The sequence below is a fragment of the Oryzias latipes genome, chromosome 3, assembly GCF_053564925.1.
Source record: "Oryzias latipes strain Hd-rR chromosome 3, Olatipes_Hd-rR_3.1".
NCBI lineage: Eukaryota > Metazoa > Chordata > Actinopteri > Beloniformes > Adrianichthyidae > Oryzias > Oryzias latipes.
This window is the reverse complement of record NC_136239.1, coordinates 24,146,688-24,164,009: the sequence shown is the minus strand read 5'-3', so window position 1 is coordinate 24,164,009 and position 17,322 is coordinate 24,146,688. Positions and strand designations below refer to the sequence as shown.

Here is a 17,322-nt window from a genome sequence, read left to right as displayed (position 1 = left end):
ATCCTTTAAGTAGTGACTTGTCAGTGTATTTTTTTCAAAGAAACTTACTCTATGAAGTTAAAATAAAAATGATTTTGCCCCAAAAGAAAAAATAAATCTGGCCCAAGGTTATCTTGCAGGAAAATATGGAAACTGGATGTATTGCTGCCTACTTTGTGTTTTGCAAATTTTCGAATGGATGGAGGAGACCTTTTTTAAAATATATATTAAAAACTACAAACCATAAAATGTTACCCAGATTTTTTAACAACATTATTCACGCCACGAAAAACGCAAGTCATGTTCTCATGCGCAATGACAGCACACACTTGACAACCTTTGCGCATTTCTTTGGTCTCATGATCACAAGGTGGCTGATCTGATTGGCCACCACTCAAAATCTCGCCCACTCATTGGTTGATGACCACGGGTCTGCTGGCAAACTAGAACACACATGATTGGTCAGTTCTACGTCCCTTCTAGTGTACCGGTTTGTTTCATGATTTCGTAATAAACAGCACGGTGGCGCTGTCTACTTCTGCCTTTCTACGTTCTTATTCGCTGTACCCGTGAAAACATTAAGTAGCTACCCTTCAGTTGCGTCTTTTTTAGAACACCGTTGAAGTCGCAGTCGTTAAATCCATACCTGGCTAACATAGGCTAACATTAGCCAACACCTAGACGACTTTTTGTTTTGTTTTTTTTGTATCTCGCTAGAATGGTCGAGGAGGCTAACTTAAAGTCGAGCGGCAAAAGCACAAATAGTGACCATTGTGAAACCGTCGACAATGCCTTAAAATACTTTACATTAGAGGAGATAAGAGTACACAACATGATCAATGACACATGGCTGGTAATCCACGATAAGGTATACGACATCTCGAGTTTCGTAGAAGAGGTAAGAAGAGGCTCTGTTTGTTTCAGTTCACAATACATGTTTTGTCTTTTTTATGCATTAACAAAATGTTTTTTGTTGAAAAATGGTTGGTTTACTCTTCTCTGTTGCCATTATACAACCAAGAGTTAGAGAGTAACTTGCCAAGTTCTTATCGGAGACCAGTCCTCGGAATGGCCTTATCTTAAATAAGTAGGCCTTGCAGAGAACCGCCCTTCAAAAGAGAAATGGTTGATTATAAAGATCATAAGTGAATGTTAGCATTCAAACACCCCTGGTTCTTCTTAAATCAAAGAGAGATAATAACATGTACATTGGACAATCATGACTCCACACAACTTCAGTGCACCTTCAGGGTGTCCTTTCATAAGATCTGGGTGTGGACTCTATTGTGGTTTCTCCTTGATATGAAGAAATAGAAAAACATTAAAATCAGGAAAAGGTACAATTAGAAAAACATCAAACCTGCTCACAAAATAGGATAAGTCCTCACTGTGCCCTTCTCTACCAGCCAACTACTTTTAACTACACTTTTTATTACACACATCCCTTTACTCCACCACTTAATACACTCAAGCAAACACACACACATTACACAAGGTGGGATCAGTGACCTTCTGTCCCCTACCCCACTGTCCCAGGCCTTGCTGCCCTCTCTTCTGGCAAAAAGGGGGATCCCTGAGTTCTCTGGCTAGGCCATGAGCCGTGGATCACGTCACATCTGAGCCACAGTGTATTAAGATGTATGTGTGTGAAGGTATGTTTGTAATATTTGAGTGTGTCTGGTGACAGGCCGAGCCCTTTTGAATAGCATCTGCACCTGACAGTAATGACGATAAACCTCCAGCAACTTGTTTCTTTGTGATTCTACTGCCTCATACTTCTTTAGCCATCCTTCAACTTCTATAACCCCCATTTTCGTCCCTTTCTTTTTCCCCCATCTCTAACATCCCACTATCTCCATGATGATCCATTTTGGATCACAGACTTATGATGTCTTGATAAATAATTTCCCCTTTTTATATAAATTTAAATAACACAACTGAATGAATGAATCCAAAGATGCACATTATTTATTAATGCAAGACACTTTTTGTACAGCAGAAATAAGTGCTTAAACTCCAGCTGCCCTTGCTGGGGCAGCCGGAGTTTAACTTTGCAGCCTCACGGCTGGGAATTGGACTCCTTTGCTGTCCCGGTATGGGTGGACACTGTGGCGATGTTCCTATGGCAGAGTGGGTTCCTGGTATAAAGGGATTCCCAAATACTGTTTCCTCACAGCAGAGCCGAGCCTTAAATTTCTGGGGTAACTGGGTGGGTGGGGGTGGGGGCGGGGGGTGGTGAGGGAGGGGTCCCTTCTTTGTGTGATTGTCCTTTGTTTTCCGTTTTAACAACTTTCATTTTTTATGACTGTTTTATCTGTTTTTATGTGAAGCGCTTTGTGTTTTTAACCAAAATGAAAGGCGCTATATAAATAAAGTTTGAGTTTGTTACTCTTATCCGTATTCATTGTGTGCCGGGTCATGGTTCGTATGTTTCCCCCAAAAGTATAGTTCATCTTAAATAAACTGATCCGGTGAAAGCTGTGTTTAAATGAATGGCAACACTGTCTCTTTATAAATTTAACTATTTACGTAATGCCCGTTTACTGTTCAACTATTTATTAATAAATGAATATACATTGAAGATAATTTAGGAAAATATAGTAGTTTGGTCTTGTTTATTTGTAACTTGAGTAAAATATTTCCTCACCTTACATAGTATTTATACAGAATTCAAATAAAACCCATCAGAACCTATGGTTTCATCAGTGTAACATCATAAGTGTGTTCTGTGGTCCACTCGGTCTGTGGTTGTGGTTCTGGTTTCAAAAAGTTAGTTATTCAAAGTATAGAAGGAATGTATGACCTTAATGGTAAAGTAAGGTAAAGAAATACCAGTTTTACCAGCCCAAGTTAGAAAAAGAAAACCGGATTTTCCGAATCTAAACTAACTCCCTTCTTCATTGATTCAGCATCCAGGGGGTGAGGAGGTTCTGCTGGAGCAGGGGGGTGCTGATGCAACAGAGAGCTTTGAGGATGTAGGCCATTCCTTGGATGCCAGAGAGATGCTCCAACAGTACTACATTGGAGAGCTGCACCTGGTAAGAAAAGACTTGACATTCTAGCTGGGTCACATGGTTTTACACTCTCACCCATTTATCTGGTACTTTAGGTCAAGTTTTTTTTTTTGCAGGTTGTCATCCAGGGATAATCTAATTAGGCAGATCAAGTTCTTAAACCCACAACATTTCTTGCATGTAAAATGAAGAGGTTTGATACCTGCAGCACCTTGAATCATTTGATTCATAAAATGAAACATGTTAAATGTTTGTTACAACTTCAGATGGGCTGTCACATGAGCAAACATTGTTTTCAGTAGTAAAGTCCCTTCCTTTGACAGCCTGGATATGTGACCAAAACAAGGTATTTGTCTTGGAAAACAAAAAGTGCAGACCACATAAAATATATTTGAGTCATTCATTTAATTTATAGCATTTAAGGGCAGCTTCACAGTGATTTAGGTTTGTTTTTATCTACAGTCATAGCTGTCTGTTCCCTAAAAAGCAAACCAAATGCAGTGTTCGTTTTAGTGCAGTTCTTAAAGCAAATCCTTTAATGCGTTTCCACAGGAAAAGCTGAGGGACGGGTTCTGAGCTATGTGAAAAATGCATTTCTGAAGCCAAAACCAGGTTTAAGCTTGAAGTTGCTGTATTAATAGGGTCGTTTCCATGTTAAAATTAATAACTATAGCTTCCATTTATATACAAGTGGCATAAAATAAAAAACAAATGAGTAAACAATTCTTAAAAGACTTAGAAAATCTCTTCTCCAGTTTTTGTTCTACTGAATATTTCTGCCAAAGTAGGGAACAACATTGGTTGCTATCAATTTCATCCAAAGCCTATTTTTTAATATGTTACCTCTATGTCATTCAAAACTTTACTGGAGGAAACATTTGGGAAGGCTGTGCTTGTATGCTGGGAAATCCTTCAACATCTAGAATGATTTAGTGTTTGCCTCTAAAATGTATATTGTATGAACTCTACAATACTTAAACAAATAAAACAGCTGTGACGTAAATGACGTGTTTCATGCATCAAATTGAAGTAATTGTTCTGCGTGTGTGTCTGTCTGTGTGTGTGTGTGTTTCAGGCTGACAGAAAAAAGGAAAAAAAGGTCAGTTTAGTTGTTTCGCTAAATCATTTTGAGAATCCTGAATGTTTTTTTTAAACATCTTATTCAATTTATCATCTGTATTGTCTCTGCTATAGAATGTAGAAGCTTCCAGTTCACAGGAATCTAGGTAAGTCATTGTGATGGGTGTGGGATCTTTCTGCCGCTTTATTATGTCTGTAACCTTTGAATAACAAGCTCCTCCAGGATCTTGTGGGCATTTTTATGATGTTTGCAGCACTAAAAGCCTCAGGCTAAACTCCTAAAAAGTTGCAATATTTTTTTATAGTATTTTTCAGCTAAAGGGTGTAGGAAGATGTTCAAATTTTAAACCATTTTTCCCCCCAGTTTATTAACGTGTAATATTATTTAACCCACAAGAAATGCACTGCAGGAATGAGATTCCTTATTAAATTTAATTTAAAAAAAAAAAGCAAACTTATTTTAATGCTCGTTCAAAAGCAACTGTAGAACGTGAACAATTTTATCATAGTAGCATTCTTAGTAAATTTTACACAACAATGACCTCCATTACACTCAAAATAATAAAAACTGCCATTCAAAATACAACATTTTTGTTATTTTTAAATAACAAAAATGAATTAATAACCCGTTTTACTTTCAGCAGAAAATAATGTTTCAGAATATTTTAGTTTTAAGTAAAAAGTTGCTTTTGGTCTTTTAGGGCTATTTTTTTTTAACGTTGTTACTACTAATATTAAAATTTAACTTCCATTTTTGTCTGAAGTTCTAGAAGTCTGAAATTGATGTAAATGTCAAAATGTTTATATTCGACTAAAAATTATCATTTATTTAGCTTGATTTTTTTTTTAGGTTGAATTGATTTGGATGTGACACACCCCCTTACTTCTCTGCTTTTTGATTGTCTGATCTGTTTTCCCCACCACAGCTAAAAAGTACTTGCCAACTCTTGACTTTTAGCAAACTGTTAAGCATCATTTTTAGCTGGGATTTTAGTTGGTAACGTAAAGACTTTATTCTCGTGTCAGCATCACCCTCACAAAGAAGTGGGGATGTTAAAGTGTAATGTAGCGGCACGTTTGATTGTTTAGAGTGATGCCGTTTATGTTTGAACCTTTGTACAGTTTAGCTGGTGGATCTGGATCTTATTCAGAATTAGAGCAATTTACCAAAGTTGCAGCAGTGTGTTGTGTTCACAAAGAGGTGCAGGAATTCCTAGAACTGCTTAATTTCTTGGAAACAAAACAGAAAATTTCCTTTAATTCTTCAAATCTGTGAAGTCTTCCAAATATTCTATTCTTTTCCCCTTCTTTTTCTGCAGCTCTTGGACCTTTTGGTTGATACCTGCCGTCATTGCTGTCACTCTCGGGATCCTGTACCGTTACTTCACCCTTGAAAACAAGTCATCTTGAGTGATGCTGTCCTAAAATGATCATATTTTTGTCATCAGGAGGCCTTCATTTTTTTTTTTCGACCAAAACCCTTTTTCACACCAAACACTTGACAAAGTTTCTCTGGGTACCAGTTTGTCTGCCTTTCACTGTTTTCATGTTGTTGTCATGACTTTCCATGCCTTTTTCACACCTCAAACATGATGGATGCACTAAATGGCGTGTTAGGATGTGGCTGGATGGCCTCTGGTGCTTTTTGTAGAGATAATAAATTAAGATTCTGTGTCCAAAATTTGCTTCCAAAATCTCAACCAAATCAGAAGTTCTTTTCATTATTGCCTTGTGCTTAGCTATCCATCCATCAAATCCTCTATTTCCCCTTTTTTTTACAAATTTGAAATTCTGTTTCATACATGGAGCTTTTTTTTAAAAAAAAACAACTTGAAACCATATGTAGACGAAATGACATCTCGGTCCACTTGCATTCCAACAAAACAGCAGCGAGAAAACCCTTAGAATTAAATGCTGTGTATTATGAATCTGATAGATTTTTTTTCTCTACATGTTTCATTAATAGGAGAGTTTACTGTCATAGATTTTGCATTAAGTTGTGTTGTAACTGTTCTGTGGGTTTCATGCCAGGTAGCTTGCCAGATACTGACTTCCATAGATGTGTCTAGGTCTCCAACACAAAAATGTTGTTTTAAGTTTCAGCATAAAACTTTTGATATACTATTGTAAACAAATAAGGAATACATTCAGCATTGAGTTGCTTTTCTACCTGTTGCACACAGGTTTTGATAGGACATGGCTGCCGTTGGATCACATTATTTTAAGTACTTTTAACGTCCAATGTGTGTTCATTGAAATAAAGGAAACATCACCCATGATTTACATTGTAATGATAAAAATGAGGAACAACTGAAAAACAATACAATATGTCTGTACCTTTGTATGGTATCTTTGTATTCAGTACAATATGTGATGCATTTTGGGGAGATAAAAAGTTCAAGAAGTAAATCTTGTATTTTCCTAATGGAATAAATAAAAGTTTTAAAAAGTTTTCATAATTGAATGTGTTCATAAAAAAGGCATTCAGGGGTCAATTAATGAGATAACTCAGTGTTAAAAAAGAAAAGACGAAATGTTAAAGGTTTTGCTAGATTACCCTTGTGCTATCTTAGATGACCCCGCCCTTCCATTGACGTGTTCTCCATACCATGACAAAGGTGGATTAAGGTGGAAAGATTTCATGTAATCCATGGACACCAGTGATCACAAATCATTGAAGAAAAAAGGTTCAGCGCACTGTCTAGTGGGTCTAGATGACCCAACTCCCAATGTTAAAGTACCTAGGATGGCACAAGGGCTCCTTGGGCAAAGATTCAATGAGATACTCGAAACATTCTTCTGAGAGTTTGGTCCTTATTGACACGATAAAAGTAAAAAAGGAAATTGTGAATGACATTTTTTTCAAAAATAACTTCAAAAGTATGAAAATATTCTTCAAACTCTGATGTTAGAATCTATATACACCATTAGCAGCATATTTAGAAAACCCAGCTTGGAATGTGTGTTAAAAAAATTAATATAAGTAGATTATGAAAGCTGGAGCCAGTACTGCAGTTTCTGAATGAGCCTATTTATGGTATTGGTTTCTTTGCAAAGCAAATAACACTTTCATGCAATGTTTCTAGGATGCTTGCTGCTCCCCTGAGCAATTTTTCCTGGAAAAGAGGTAAGTGGAGAAGAGCAGGAAGGGGTGATTATTGAAATAAAAGCCCTTCCATCTGCAACCTCCACAAGAGCCCTTACTTGCTGGATTAGCATATTACGAGAGCACAGATTACACCGGGTGATTCATCCCCTTCTATCACCTTATGGCTGGTGTTGTAAATAAAGAGTGAGACCTGTTTTCCCATTCATCATTCTGTAAATAGAAGTACACCAATAAAACTCTTGAGATGTATTCAAATGATTATTTCACCAGCTCATTCAAAGTTGGGGTTGTCTTTTCTACTGCGGTACCTTTTATAGACACAAGATGGCAGTGTAGACCCAAGAAAATATCGTGACAGTCAATGATATGAAAAATAAAAGGTTTAAACCTATTCATGGGCTCAATCTGAATTTATCTCAAGTCTTTAATAGCCACAGACCAGAAGAAAATGTGGTACAGATGGTGTGAGAGGCTGCATTCCACTATGAAAAACAATAACAATGGTTGAGACTGCAATGATATAACATAAAAAAGGAACTTGTGTATTTATTGTAAATGGAGATTCATGGAAAGCTTCTTACATGAAAACATGTTACAATGTTGACTTTTTTTTTTATTTAGCATAGTGTGGAGGCGACACACACCCCAGTTGTCTTGTGCGTTTACTGCATTTATGAAAAGAAAGAAAGAAGCACACTGACAGTCATGTTTTCTCATTCAGAAAATATGAAATCCATTCCCCATCAGTCTCTGTGACTGAACTGCTTGTTATTTCTAGTAGCAGCAATTGTCAGGGAGAGTGAAGGGTGAGAATGCACGACACATCATTGTCCTCTGAGACCTTTGTTGGTGACACAAACACAAAAGTAAAAAATAAAAAAAGGAAAACTGATCAAAAAAAGAAGAGAAATTACACAAAGATCTGAAGTACCTTAGTTGCAAGGAGCATATCTTATCTTTAACCTTTTCCTAAGCAAATTCATTTTCCTTTCATTGCATTGCAATGCTTAGTTGAATACAAACCTTTTTACCCATCAAGATTTGGTTGATTTTTTCATCATACATTGATCGCATCAATTCATTTGACATGCAAGTTACTGTTCTTTTCTAACGTCATCCTATGAAACGGATTTTACATACAACTAAATAATTTGTGTACATGTATAGTTTTTAAACAATTTCTCACTGCATGTTAAAAAGTTTGTATGGAGCTCTTTTTTTAAAATAGAAATTAAAACCAAGCTAAATTTATTCCTACTCATAAGTGGCCACACTTAAATGTAATTATTTTAAACTTAAGTCCTTTTTGGTTTTCTCTATAGGGTCAATAGCAGAACTTGTTACTCAGTATTTTAAGAGAGGAAAGGTGCAAATGCAAATAACCAAAGTGATGGAAACTGTATGCAGCTTAGATCATTTACAGAGAGCTAATTTAACCGTTTTGGTATTGGATTGACATAATTGATAGCATGAATTCTAGCTTTAAAGTTATGGAGAAATAAATAGTCTAAATATCTCAAAGATTTAACATATCTGAGCCAGTGATCCAAGGGGGCTTTGCAGTTATCATGGCCACTGAGGAGGATCCTGTTATCAGGGGAAGAACAGAATTGCTCTACAGAGCTCTTAGGGAAAATGTAGTTTAACTGAAGAGAAAAAAAAACTATGATAAGATATGCAGATGTCAATTTCCCTATTTTTTGAAAACTGGTAGTACAGTGTGAAATCATGCAGTTAAAAGCTCTCACATTCAATTAACTGCAGGTTTCTTATGATGCTACTGTCTGACAGCCCATATCTATAACTAAAAAGAGAATAGTCCTTTCACTTATTGGTATAAGAAAAAAGAAAATATAGACTCTCGTCGATTAAAACTGAGGTAAAAATCAGGTCTTTTTTATATTTCAAGGGGGGAGGGGGGGTCATTGAAAGACACTCTGTTGAAAACATGCTGAGAAAAACATTCTTTTGAACACGCTTTGCCATCTGTCAAGCAAAATGATTGAAATGTTAAGATTTTTGGAGAGTCTTGACAAAAAGGGTGTTGAAGTCAGCAGGTTCTTAAAATCTTCACAGTAAATTTAAATTCTTCTGCAGTTTGTTGAGACAAACCAAAGCTAAAATGGGTCACTGGGAATAGAATTCAATCAACAAAAACAGGAAATTCAATTTCATGCATTAGGCATGTTAATATTTCAACAATTCTCAAAAGAATTTACTTAAAATTCCACAATTAAAGTCAAACCATTCAAAGGCATTATGCTTTATTTCACAGTCATTCATTTTTCTTTATATCTTAAAATTAGAAACAATGTGTACATTCATAGACCATTATTACTTCCAAAGGTCACAGTTTTGTAAATGCTGCTTTCCATTTATGGCAATGCCAAGCAGCAGCATACATGCTAAAATGAATAAAATTGTGATTTGCTTAATTGTTCAAAAGTCCTCTTTATGCAGTTTGTGTGCGCTTACATGTCTACAACTACCTTTACAACAAAATAAAGTTTAGCTAAGATAAAGATTTAGATGTCAATTTATCAAAATGATGTCAAACTGAAGGTGAAGGTCCCAGAGGATTTCGCTCCCACGCCTTTATTTGTTTGGAGATATTAAGCTCAGGATCTTTCCAGCACAAATGTAGTGACCTTTTGTGAGGTGGATGTGCTTAATTATCTTTCTCCTTGCATGCTCCGAAATGCGCTGACTTAAAGGTTAAATTCTCTTAGCCGTTACATGCCAAAGTCTTCGACACAGGTGTTAGGGTGGAAAAGTAGATAGCCTTAGTTCTTCAAAGTGCATTTGATCAGAAACATTTAAACGTCTATAATGAAAGGCAGATGTTACTTTTGATTAGCTGACTGAACTTCTTGGACGTGTTGACCTGAGTAGCTGAACAGGTTGACATTATTAAAAGCTTCATGCAGAATATTGGAAGGAACTCCTGGGATACAGACAAGGTTAATGGCTAATAACCATAAAACAACTAAAAAAGGTGATTTAAGAGGCCATCTCTGACCAGAGGGTAAATCCTGGTAACTGTGCCAATGAGTGTTACAACATTTGAAATCACATAAGCAAAACAGTGTTCAGCTGACAAAAACACACGCTCTGTTTTCTTTACATTGAATTCTGATTAAAAGGATAAATAAAATACACAAAAACCTCAGATTATTATTTTACAGTGTTTGTCAGCAATGCTCATTTACGTTTCCAGCCAATGCTGCCTTTTCCTGATCCTTGGGATCACAGCGAGATGTCAACAACACAGCACTGACTGTGAAGATCATCCAGAAAATCAATGATGTCACTCAGTTCATTAGCTGTGTCATCTGCCATGTTTGTGTTCTTCTTTTAGCCTGCAAGTTCTAAGCCAGGCTGACCAATGTACAGGTGGAGGACACACTGGACGAGCGCTCATGAACACTGTTGTTGTTGTCCAAGAATCCAGACTCAAACGGTGTGGTTGAGATGCTGATGCCTAAGCTGCTGGCCAATTTAGGACAGACAGCCAGAGCCAGCCTGTGCAGGACTAGATGAAATTTCCTGCGAAAGTTTCGATTTATCCAGAAATAGAAGATACAGTTGAGGAAACCATTGGAGGTGGGTAGCCACACCACCACAAACTCCACCCACTCTGGTACTGTGTTACCTGAGACGGCTGTGGACCAGAAAGTGTTCAAGTAAGGCACGCATCCAACTCTCAAAACACCAGAACACATTGGTCAGTAAAGCAGCAAACTTTGGTCCAATTCCCAAAGCCTAAGTGCATATGGTTTTACTCAGACCGTATCTTTACAGAGTTGATGGGTTAAATTATTGCAAACAAATTTTGGTTTTTTTTCATTTTGAAATATTAGGATGTTTTGTGAAATACAGACTACCAACTTGATCTCAGAAGCTGTGGTATTATAATGACAACGTGTAGACCAAAGGACTACCCTTGCTAAACTTTGGCCCAAAAAAAGAAGAGAAAAAAAGAGAAGAAGAAAAAATGTTTTAGATACAAGTTTTGTTGTTGGACAACACAAATAATTTGAAATTTTAGGGACTTTCTTCTCTTTTTAGCACAAAAATAGAGGCCTAAAAATATTCACTGACAGATTGTCATTCCAATGGACCAAATAACCTTTAAGGAAGAAAAAGTTTGATTCTTTACTCAGGATTATGAAGAAAGCATCAAGCAGTATACAAATTAACTGTGCTTGGAGCCCTGAACCACCAGAGTGATGAAGAAACACTTTAGACAGAATAAAAATCAGCCAGACTCCAAAGCTAAATCCCATTGAAACCATAAAGTGGACACCAACACTCAAAGAACTGATGAAGCATTTAAAATGAAAAATCCTACTCAAAAACCCATGGCTCCCTTTGCTTTCATAATTTTCATTTGAAAAAAATGATAAAATTAAATTCACAAAACACAAGAAATCAAGATTATTTCATTTGAAACTTGAAATGTATATGGATGTTTCTCCTAAAAGCAACATCAAGTGCATATTTGTGTTCAAAGTGCTTGATTTTTTTAAGTAAGAAAGGTATGGCTTATTTTAAGACTATGATTTAGATCATTACAATTTAGGATTGCTGTCATCATTTTTGCAGGGATTTTTAACCCATCCAGCTTTAAATAAACTTTTGTACTCAAAGGCTTCATGTCCAGGATATGAATGATAAAAATGAAGGGGAAAAAAGACAAAAATCTCTGAGTTAAAACTGCCGTTAAAACAGTATTAACATGTTTATGTAAAAAGTGTTTTTCCTGGGAAAAATGATGAAAATCAAAAGAAATTACTATTTAAAGTACTCCGTAGAACGAATAAATCTTAGATTAAAACTTCATGTTAAATATTGGTATAAAATGTCACAATTGATTAAAATAGATAAAACCGCAACCAAATAAAATGTCATCAGATGTTTAGCAAAAGTCTGTCAGAACTCCTACTTAAACTAATTTTCATTTGCCATGCCTGAGAATTAAAAATCAGAGAAAATACCAGCAGTTTGAATAGAAAACAAATCATCCCACACTACACCCTGGAATTGATGCAACCTTGTCTTCAACTGATGACTTATGCAAGACAGACTACACCCCCTTCATCTTCAAACAGGAGCAAATTTGCATTCAAACTTGCATATTAATTCAAGTTGATTTAGGGGATTGCAGCAGAACTTTCATGGACACAAATATTGATTCTTTTTTTAGTGCTTCTTCACATATTTAACTTCTCCCTGTGATGGCTTTGCTTACCATTGTAGATCATGGTGGCCATGCAGGGAGTCCAACAGGTGTAGTAGGCCGTCATCACGGGCACGAGCACTCTCGATGCCACGTTGTGCCTGCTGCGAAGCGCACAGCCGTATTTGCGCATCTTCAGCCTCTGTCTCTTGGCTGCGCACCACACCCTCAGGTTTGCAAAGGTCATGACGACGGAGCACGGGAAAAATATTAGAGCTGTCAAGCTCAGTGAGTAGGCGATGTTTGTGGAGTAGGATGGGTTGCAAACCAGTGAGGCGTTGGAAAAATGCACCTCGATGATGCTGTCTGGAAATGAGATTGGCAGGAGGAGGAAGGGGGGGAAGCACCAGGCGAAGGCGATCAGCAGCAGCGTCCTCCTCCTGGTCATGAGGGTGGAGTACTGCAGCGGGTAGAACACCGCTATGTACCTCTCCAGGCTGATCGTGGCTAGAGTGTACATGCAGGTGGAATAGACGGTGGCGTTGCAAAAAGCCACGACGTGGCAGAGAGCGTCCGGGCCGTCCGTGTAGTCCTTCAGCAAACTGACGCACAGGTTCAGGGGCATGACCAACAGTCCAAACGCAGAGTCTGCGGCGGTCAGAGAGAGCAGGAAGTACCGAGAGTTTCTCGACCAACCAGCCACCGACGACGTGATCACTAGGAGCACCGCAACATTCCCTAGAGTGATCATCAACCCCAAAGCGGTTATGATGCCCACTTTGAGGGAGCGGTGCTCCAGCAGCAGCAGCAGCCTCTCAGGGTCAACATCTGACGCGTTGGTGTGGTTGGAGGCTGACAGCTCAGGTGTTTGCCACATCGTTCTTTAGAGTGGCATAGAGTCAATCAGAGAAAACATGTTGAGAACAGAGATCTGGAGTCACTTCAGCCAAGAGCAGCTTCAGGCTGCCGCAGGCGCAACAATCAGATACGCACCTGCTGCAATCAGTGATGGGCGGCAACAGCCCCCTGCCCTGCCCTGCCATGCAACAGTCAGACCTCAACAGTTCTCTGCTGGATCATGGAGTTCATTGAAAAGTCTTTCAATACAATTATGCCACACTTTCACGTCTCAGACTAATACATGGGCAACACATATTTTATTCATTTCAAAAGTATGTTTTATCTGTATAAAGACCCACTCCAATGAAAATAGTGTTTTTGGTGTTTTTAACATGTTCTCGTGGGATTTTTCTCATGATAGAGGACATATATAAATAAAATTAAGATTAAAATTGCATTTCTGAGTATTTTTTTTTTTCAAATCGTGGTGAATCAAGAACAGACGAAAAAATGTAGTTTGAAAAAGCCTGTAGTTTTTACTAAAAATTGAAATCGATGGGCCACAAGCTCCCTGCTCCACTCCATTCTGATGCACATCTAGATTCGTGTATCTATTTGTTTTCCTCATCTGAGCTGCCATCATGGCTCCAAACTGTACAGCCGAATGACTCCAATATTGTTCGCCATTTTTGTTGCACCGCTAATATTAGGTTGGGGTTGTGAGGTGCTGTAAGATAGCAGGAGAGAGTGTAAACAGATGGATGAGATGGGAAGTGGGGTTGGGCTCACTCGGCCACTCTGCAGAAACTGTCTTAGAAGATGACAGTTGTTGGGTTTTTTTGTTTGTTTGTTTTTTTGGCAAAAAACAACTGGGAATGCTTTTAAAAAGCTCAAAAGACGATTTGAGTTGGGACTTTAAATGTCACACTATCATGTTTCAGACTAACACATGGGACTTTGTCTGTGCAGCAAATACAATTTTCATATCAGAAATTTTTTTTAAAATGATTTCAGAAATTAGAATTTAAAGAACAGTTTTCAGTCCAGACAGGAAACCCTAAAATATGGAGATGATCTTCTGCAGTCACTGGCCAAATGTGCTCATTATTGGCTGAAAAAAACCTAGACTGAATAAGACGTTTTGCATGAATCAAAACTGGATTTGACATGGATGTTATTAATTCTTGGCCTAATTAGTCTATCTGTGTGTGTGTTCATGTTCACAAAGGAAAAGCTAAATTAAATCTGAAGAGTGTGTGATTTCTACGGTTTAAAGCTTTTTTTTGTCAACATGATTACTGGGTTAAGTGATTTACTGATGATATTGATTATTTTGTCTGGTTTGTGAAAAAGTCTTATGTCTGAAAGACTTTTAGAGATTTTTTATAATTATTTACCCAAAAACTGTTCAGAAATAAAGAATCCATCCATCCATTGGTTTCCTAAACCTGTTTTTGTCCCACAGGGCTGCCGGAGCACACACCTATGGACAATTTATAGTACCCAATTAACCTATGAAGCTTGTTTTTAGATGGTGGGAGAAAGCCAAAGTCCCCAGGGAAAACCCACTCATGCACGGGGAGAACATGCAAACTCCACACAGAAAGGTCCCTCAAAGTGTGTTGCTGTTTGTTTTAACAGTGCACATCAACACAGCATATTGGCATCGACAAAGGACAGAGTAAAGCGTAAAATAGTTTGTAAGTAAATAAAAACATAAGAAAATGGTGAAGTATCAGTTATTTGTTTTCTCAAAACTCTCTTTATGATTAACATGAACTTTTTTTTTTTATCATTACTGATGTTTGTCATAAATTGCAGTTAAAACAAGGAAAAATGTCACGTCTGACTGCATTCCAAGTTTTTCATGCTTCCTACTGTCAGCTTTTCCCAAAGCAATAACAACTAGTTAGTCAACATTTCACCACTCAGAAGAAAACGTCTCTCACGTCTGGCAGAAATTATGCTCTAATTTCAACCATTAGTGTCAGACTTTCAACCTCCTTTTTATACCAAGGTGTTTTGGGTCTACCCTGCTGAGCTACCAGCACCCCTCCTTCTGAAAGATTTCATAACAAGGGTAAAATAAAAATGCAGGAAATATTTTTGCAGACCTTTTTCATTGAGGTTACCTGGTTCAGAGGTAAATCTGTTTAGGACTTTGTGATGGTGTATCCATCAAGCAGACTACCATTCTAGCAAAACTGTTTGCAACTGTTTTCCTGCATCCTAAGAGTCACTAATTTATTTAAAATTATTTCATATTAAAACAGTTTTTAACCTTTACCATGGCATTACTTTTAAAAAGTTTCTGTACACATGGAAAAAAAAATTCACAGTATTAGTGGAACTAATGCACAATGTTGTAGTTTATGCAAAACTGTGACAATTACATTAGAAAATGTCAACACCAGAATAATGTTCCCATGCAGATTTGTTAGGCTCCAATCTACCAAAATGCTTTTTTCAGCATCTTCTGCACATCACGAGGTGTACAAAAGATCTGTTGTTAATATGCATGTATGCATGGCGGAGGGTTGAGGGGGGTTGAGGGAGGTAAATCAGGCAGCTCTGTTTTGTCACAATACTCCAATACCCCAAGGGAGAACAGCATGCCATCCCAGTTTAATACACGTGCCAGTGACATGATTTGCTTAATGATCTCTAACACCTTAAAGCCTAAAAGACTGAGGCTCTTGGATTAATATTCTTTTACTGGTTTCACTTCCTCGTGACCACCTCAAAGTCTAATGCTCATTTGGCAAACAGCCATTTAAAGACCCACTCAGATGAAAATCATGTTTTTGGTGTTTTTAACATGCTCTTGTGGCATTTTTGTCATGATGAAGAATGGAAATTTAAGTTTAAAATCACGTTTCTAAATAATTCGTTATTCAAATCATTATGAATCAGGAGCAGAAGGAAAAATAGAGTTGGAAAAAGCGTGTAGCTGAGACGTATGGTGCTGAAGTCGGCGGACTACAAGCTCCCTGCTCCGCTCCATTCCGATGCATCCACTTGTAGACAAATATGAAGGTCTTTGTTTTCCTCATCCAAGCTGACATCTGCTTCAAAACTGTATAGCTTGATAGCTTCAATCTATCAAGCTATACAGTTCAACATCATTTCAGTCAGACAACTCTTGCAGTAAGAAATATTTATTTGACATACTTAATTTTCCACATTCTTTAAGTTGGCATTCACATCTTTTTCGTTTGGCATAAGGCTCCGTTCAATTCCATGAGAAATTTCCATAAAACTTTCGGGTAACAAAACCCCCCTTTACGGAGCCCACAGGTGGAAGCCGGGGAGGAGGGAGGGGCGAAGAATGAGCGCTGAAGGTAAGAAAGAGAATGAACAATTGCGCACCTGGGCTTAAATAGGACGCTGAGCAGGTGAGTTAATTGACTGAACCGTCCTAGGGTAGTTACCTGTAAAACACTGCTGCGTGTGTCTGCCTGAAAAATACGACAAGTCGTCATTTTTGTTGCACCACTAATGTTAGCTTGGGGTTGTAAGAGGCTGTAAGCTAGCAGGAGAGAGTGTAAACAGAGGGATGATGGGAAATGGGCGTAGGCTTACTCTGCACCAACAGTTCAACAGTGGGACTTTCAACAGCTTAGGCCAGGGGTCCCCGAATCCAGACCTTGAGGGCCGGTGTCCTACATGTTTTCCAACCAAACTGCCATTGAAGCTCCTTATTGGCTAAACACACGTGATTCAGGTAATCAGCAGCAAATAAGGCTGGAAAACCAGCTGGATGCCGGCTCTCGAGGCCTGGATTTGGGGACCCCTGGTTTAGGCAGTGGAAGATGTTTTATTGACAGTGAAAAACAGAGTAGGATCTTCAAGACTGACATCTCAGCAGGGTAATTTTATTTTATCCTAACTGCCAAGACCATGACTCAACTCAGCTACAGAAAGTTCTGTTCCATTAAATCACACAATCAGTCTTTCAAAGAAAAAGTAATGTGTTGTACTCGTGCCCCTTCACTATCTACTCATGTCTCAAGAGGCTTAAAGACGTCATTTATCATCAAAGCTTAAGAGATTTCCTAACATTAATGAAGAGATACAGTGATAAAAAGGTCACTGTCATTTTTTTTACTTACATAGAGAAC

General features: G+C 37.8%; 2 protein-coding genes across 2 annotated transcripts; one reads left to right on the top strand and one right to left on the bottom strand.

Moving 5' to 3' along the window:
- Nucleotides 1-424: 424 nt before the first annotated feature.
- On the top strand, nucleotides 425-6,525 carry cyb5b (cytochrome b5 type B). Its single transcript, XM_004066988.5, has 5 exons — nucleotides 425-877; nucleotides 2,889-3,017; nucleotides 4,069-4,092; nucleotides 4,188-4,219; nucleotides 5,393-6,525. Exons 1-5 carry the CDS (start codon nucleotides 698-700, stop codon nucleotides 5,481-5,483), a joined length of 456 nt encoding a protein of 151 aa, XP_004067036.1. The 5' UTR covers nucleotides 425-697; the 3' UTR covers nucleotides 5,484-6,525.
- A 2,904-nt stretch (nucleotides 6,526-9,429) lies between these two features.
- zgc:162592 (histamine H2 receptor) lies at nucleotides 9,430-13,448 on the bottom strand. Its single transcript, XM_011489032.4, has 3 exons — nucleotides 13,355-13,448; nucleotides 12,434-13,242; nucleotides 9,430-10,843 (listed from the first exon to the last, which is right to left on the bottom strand). Exons 1-3 carry the CDS (start codon nucleotides 13,402-13,404, stop codon nucleotides 10,551-10,553), a joined length of 1,152 nt encoding a protein of 383 aa, XP_011487334.4. The 5' UTR covers nucleotides 13,405-13,448; the 3' UTR covers nucleotides 9,430-10,550.
- Between the last annotated feature and the right edge of the window lie 3,874 nt (nucleotides 13,449-17,322).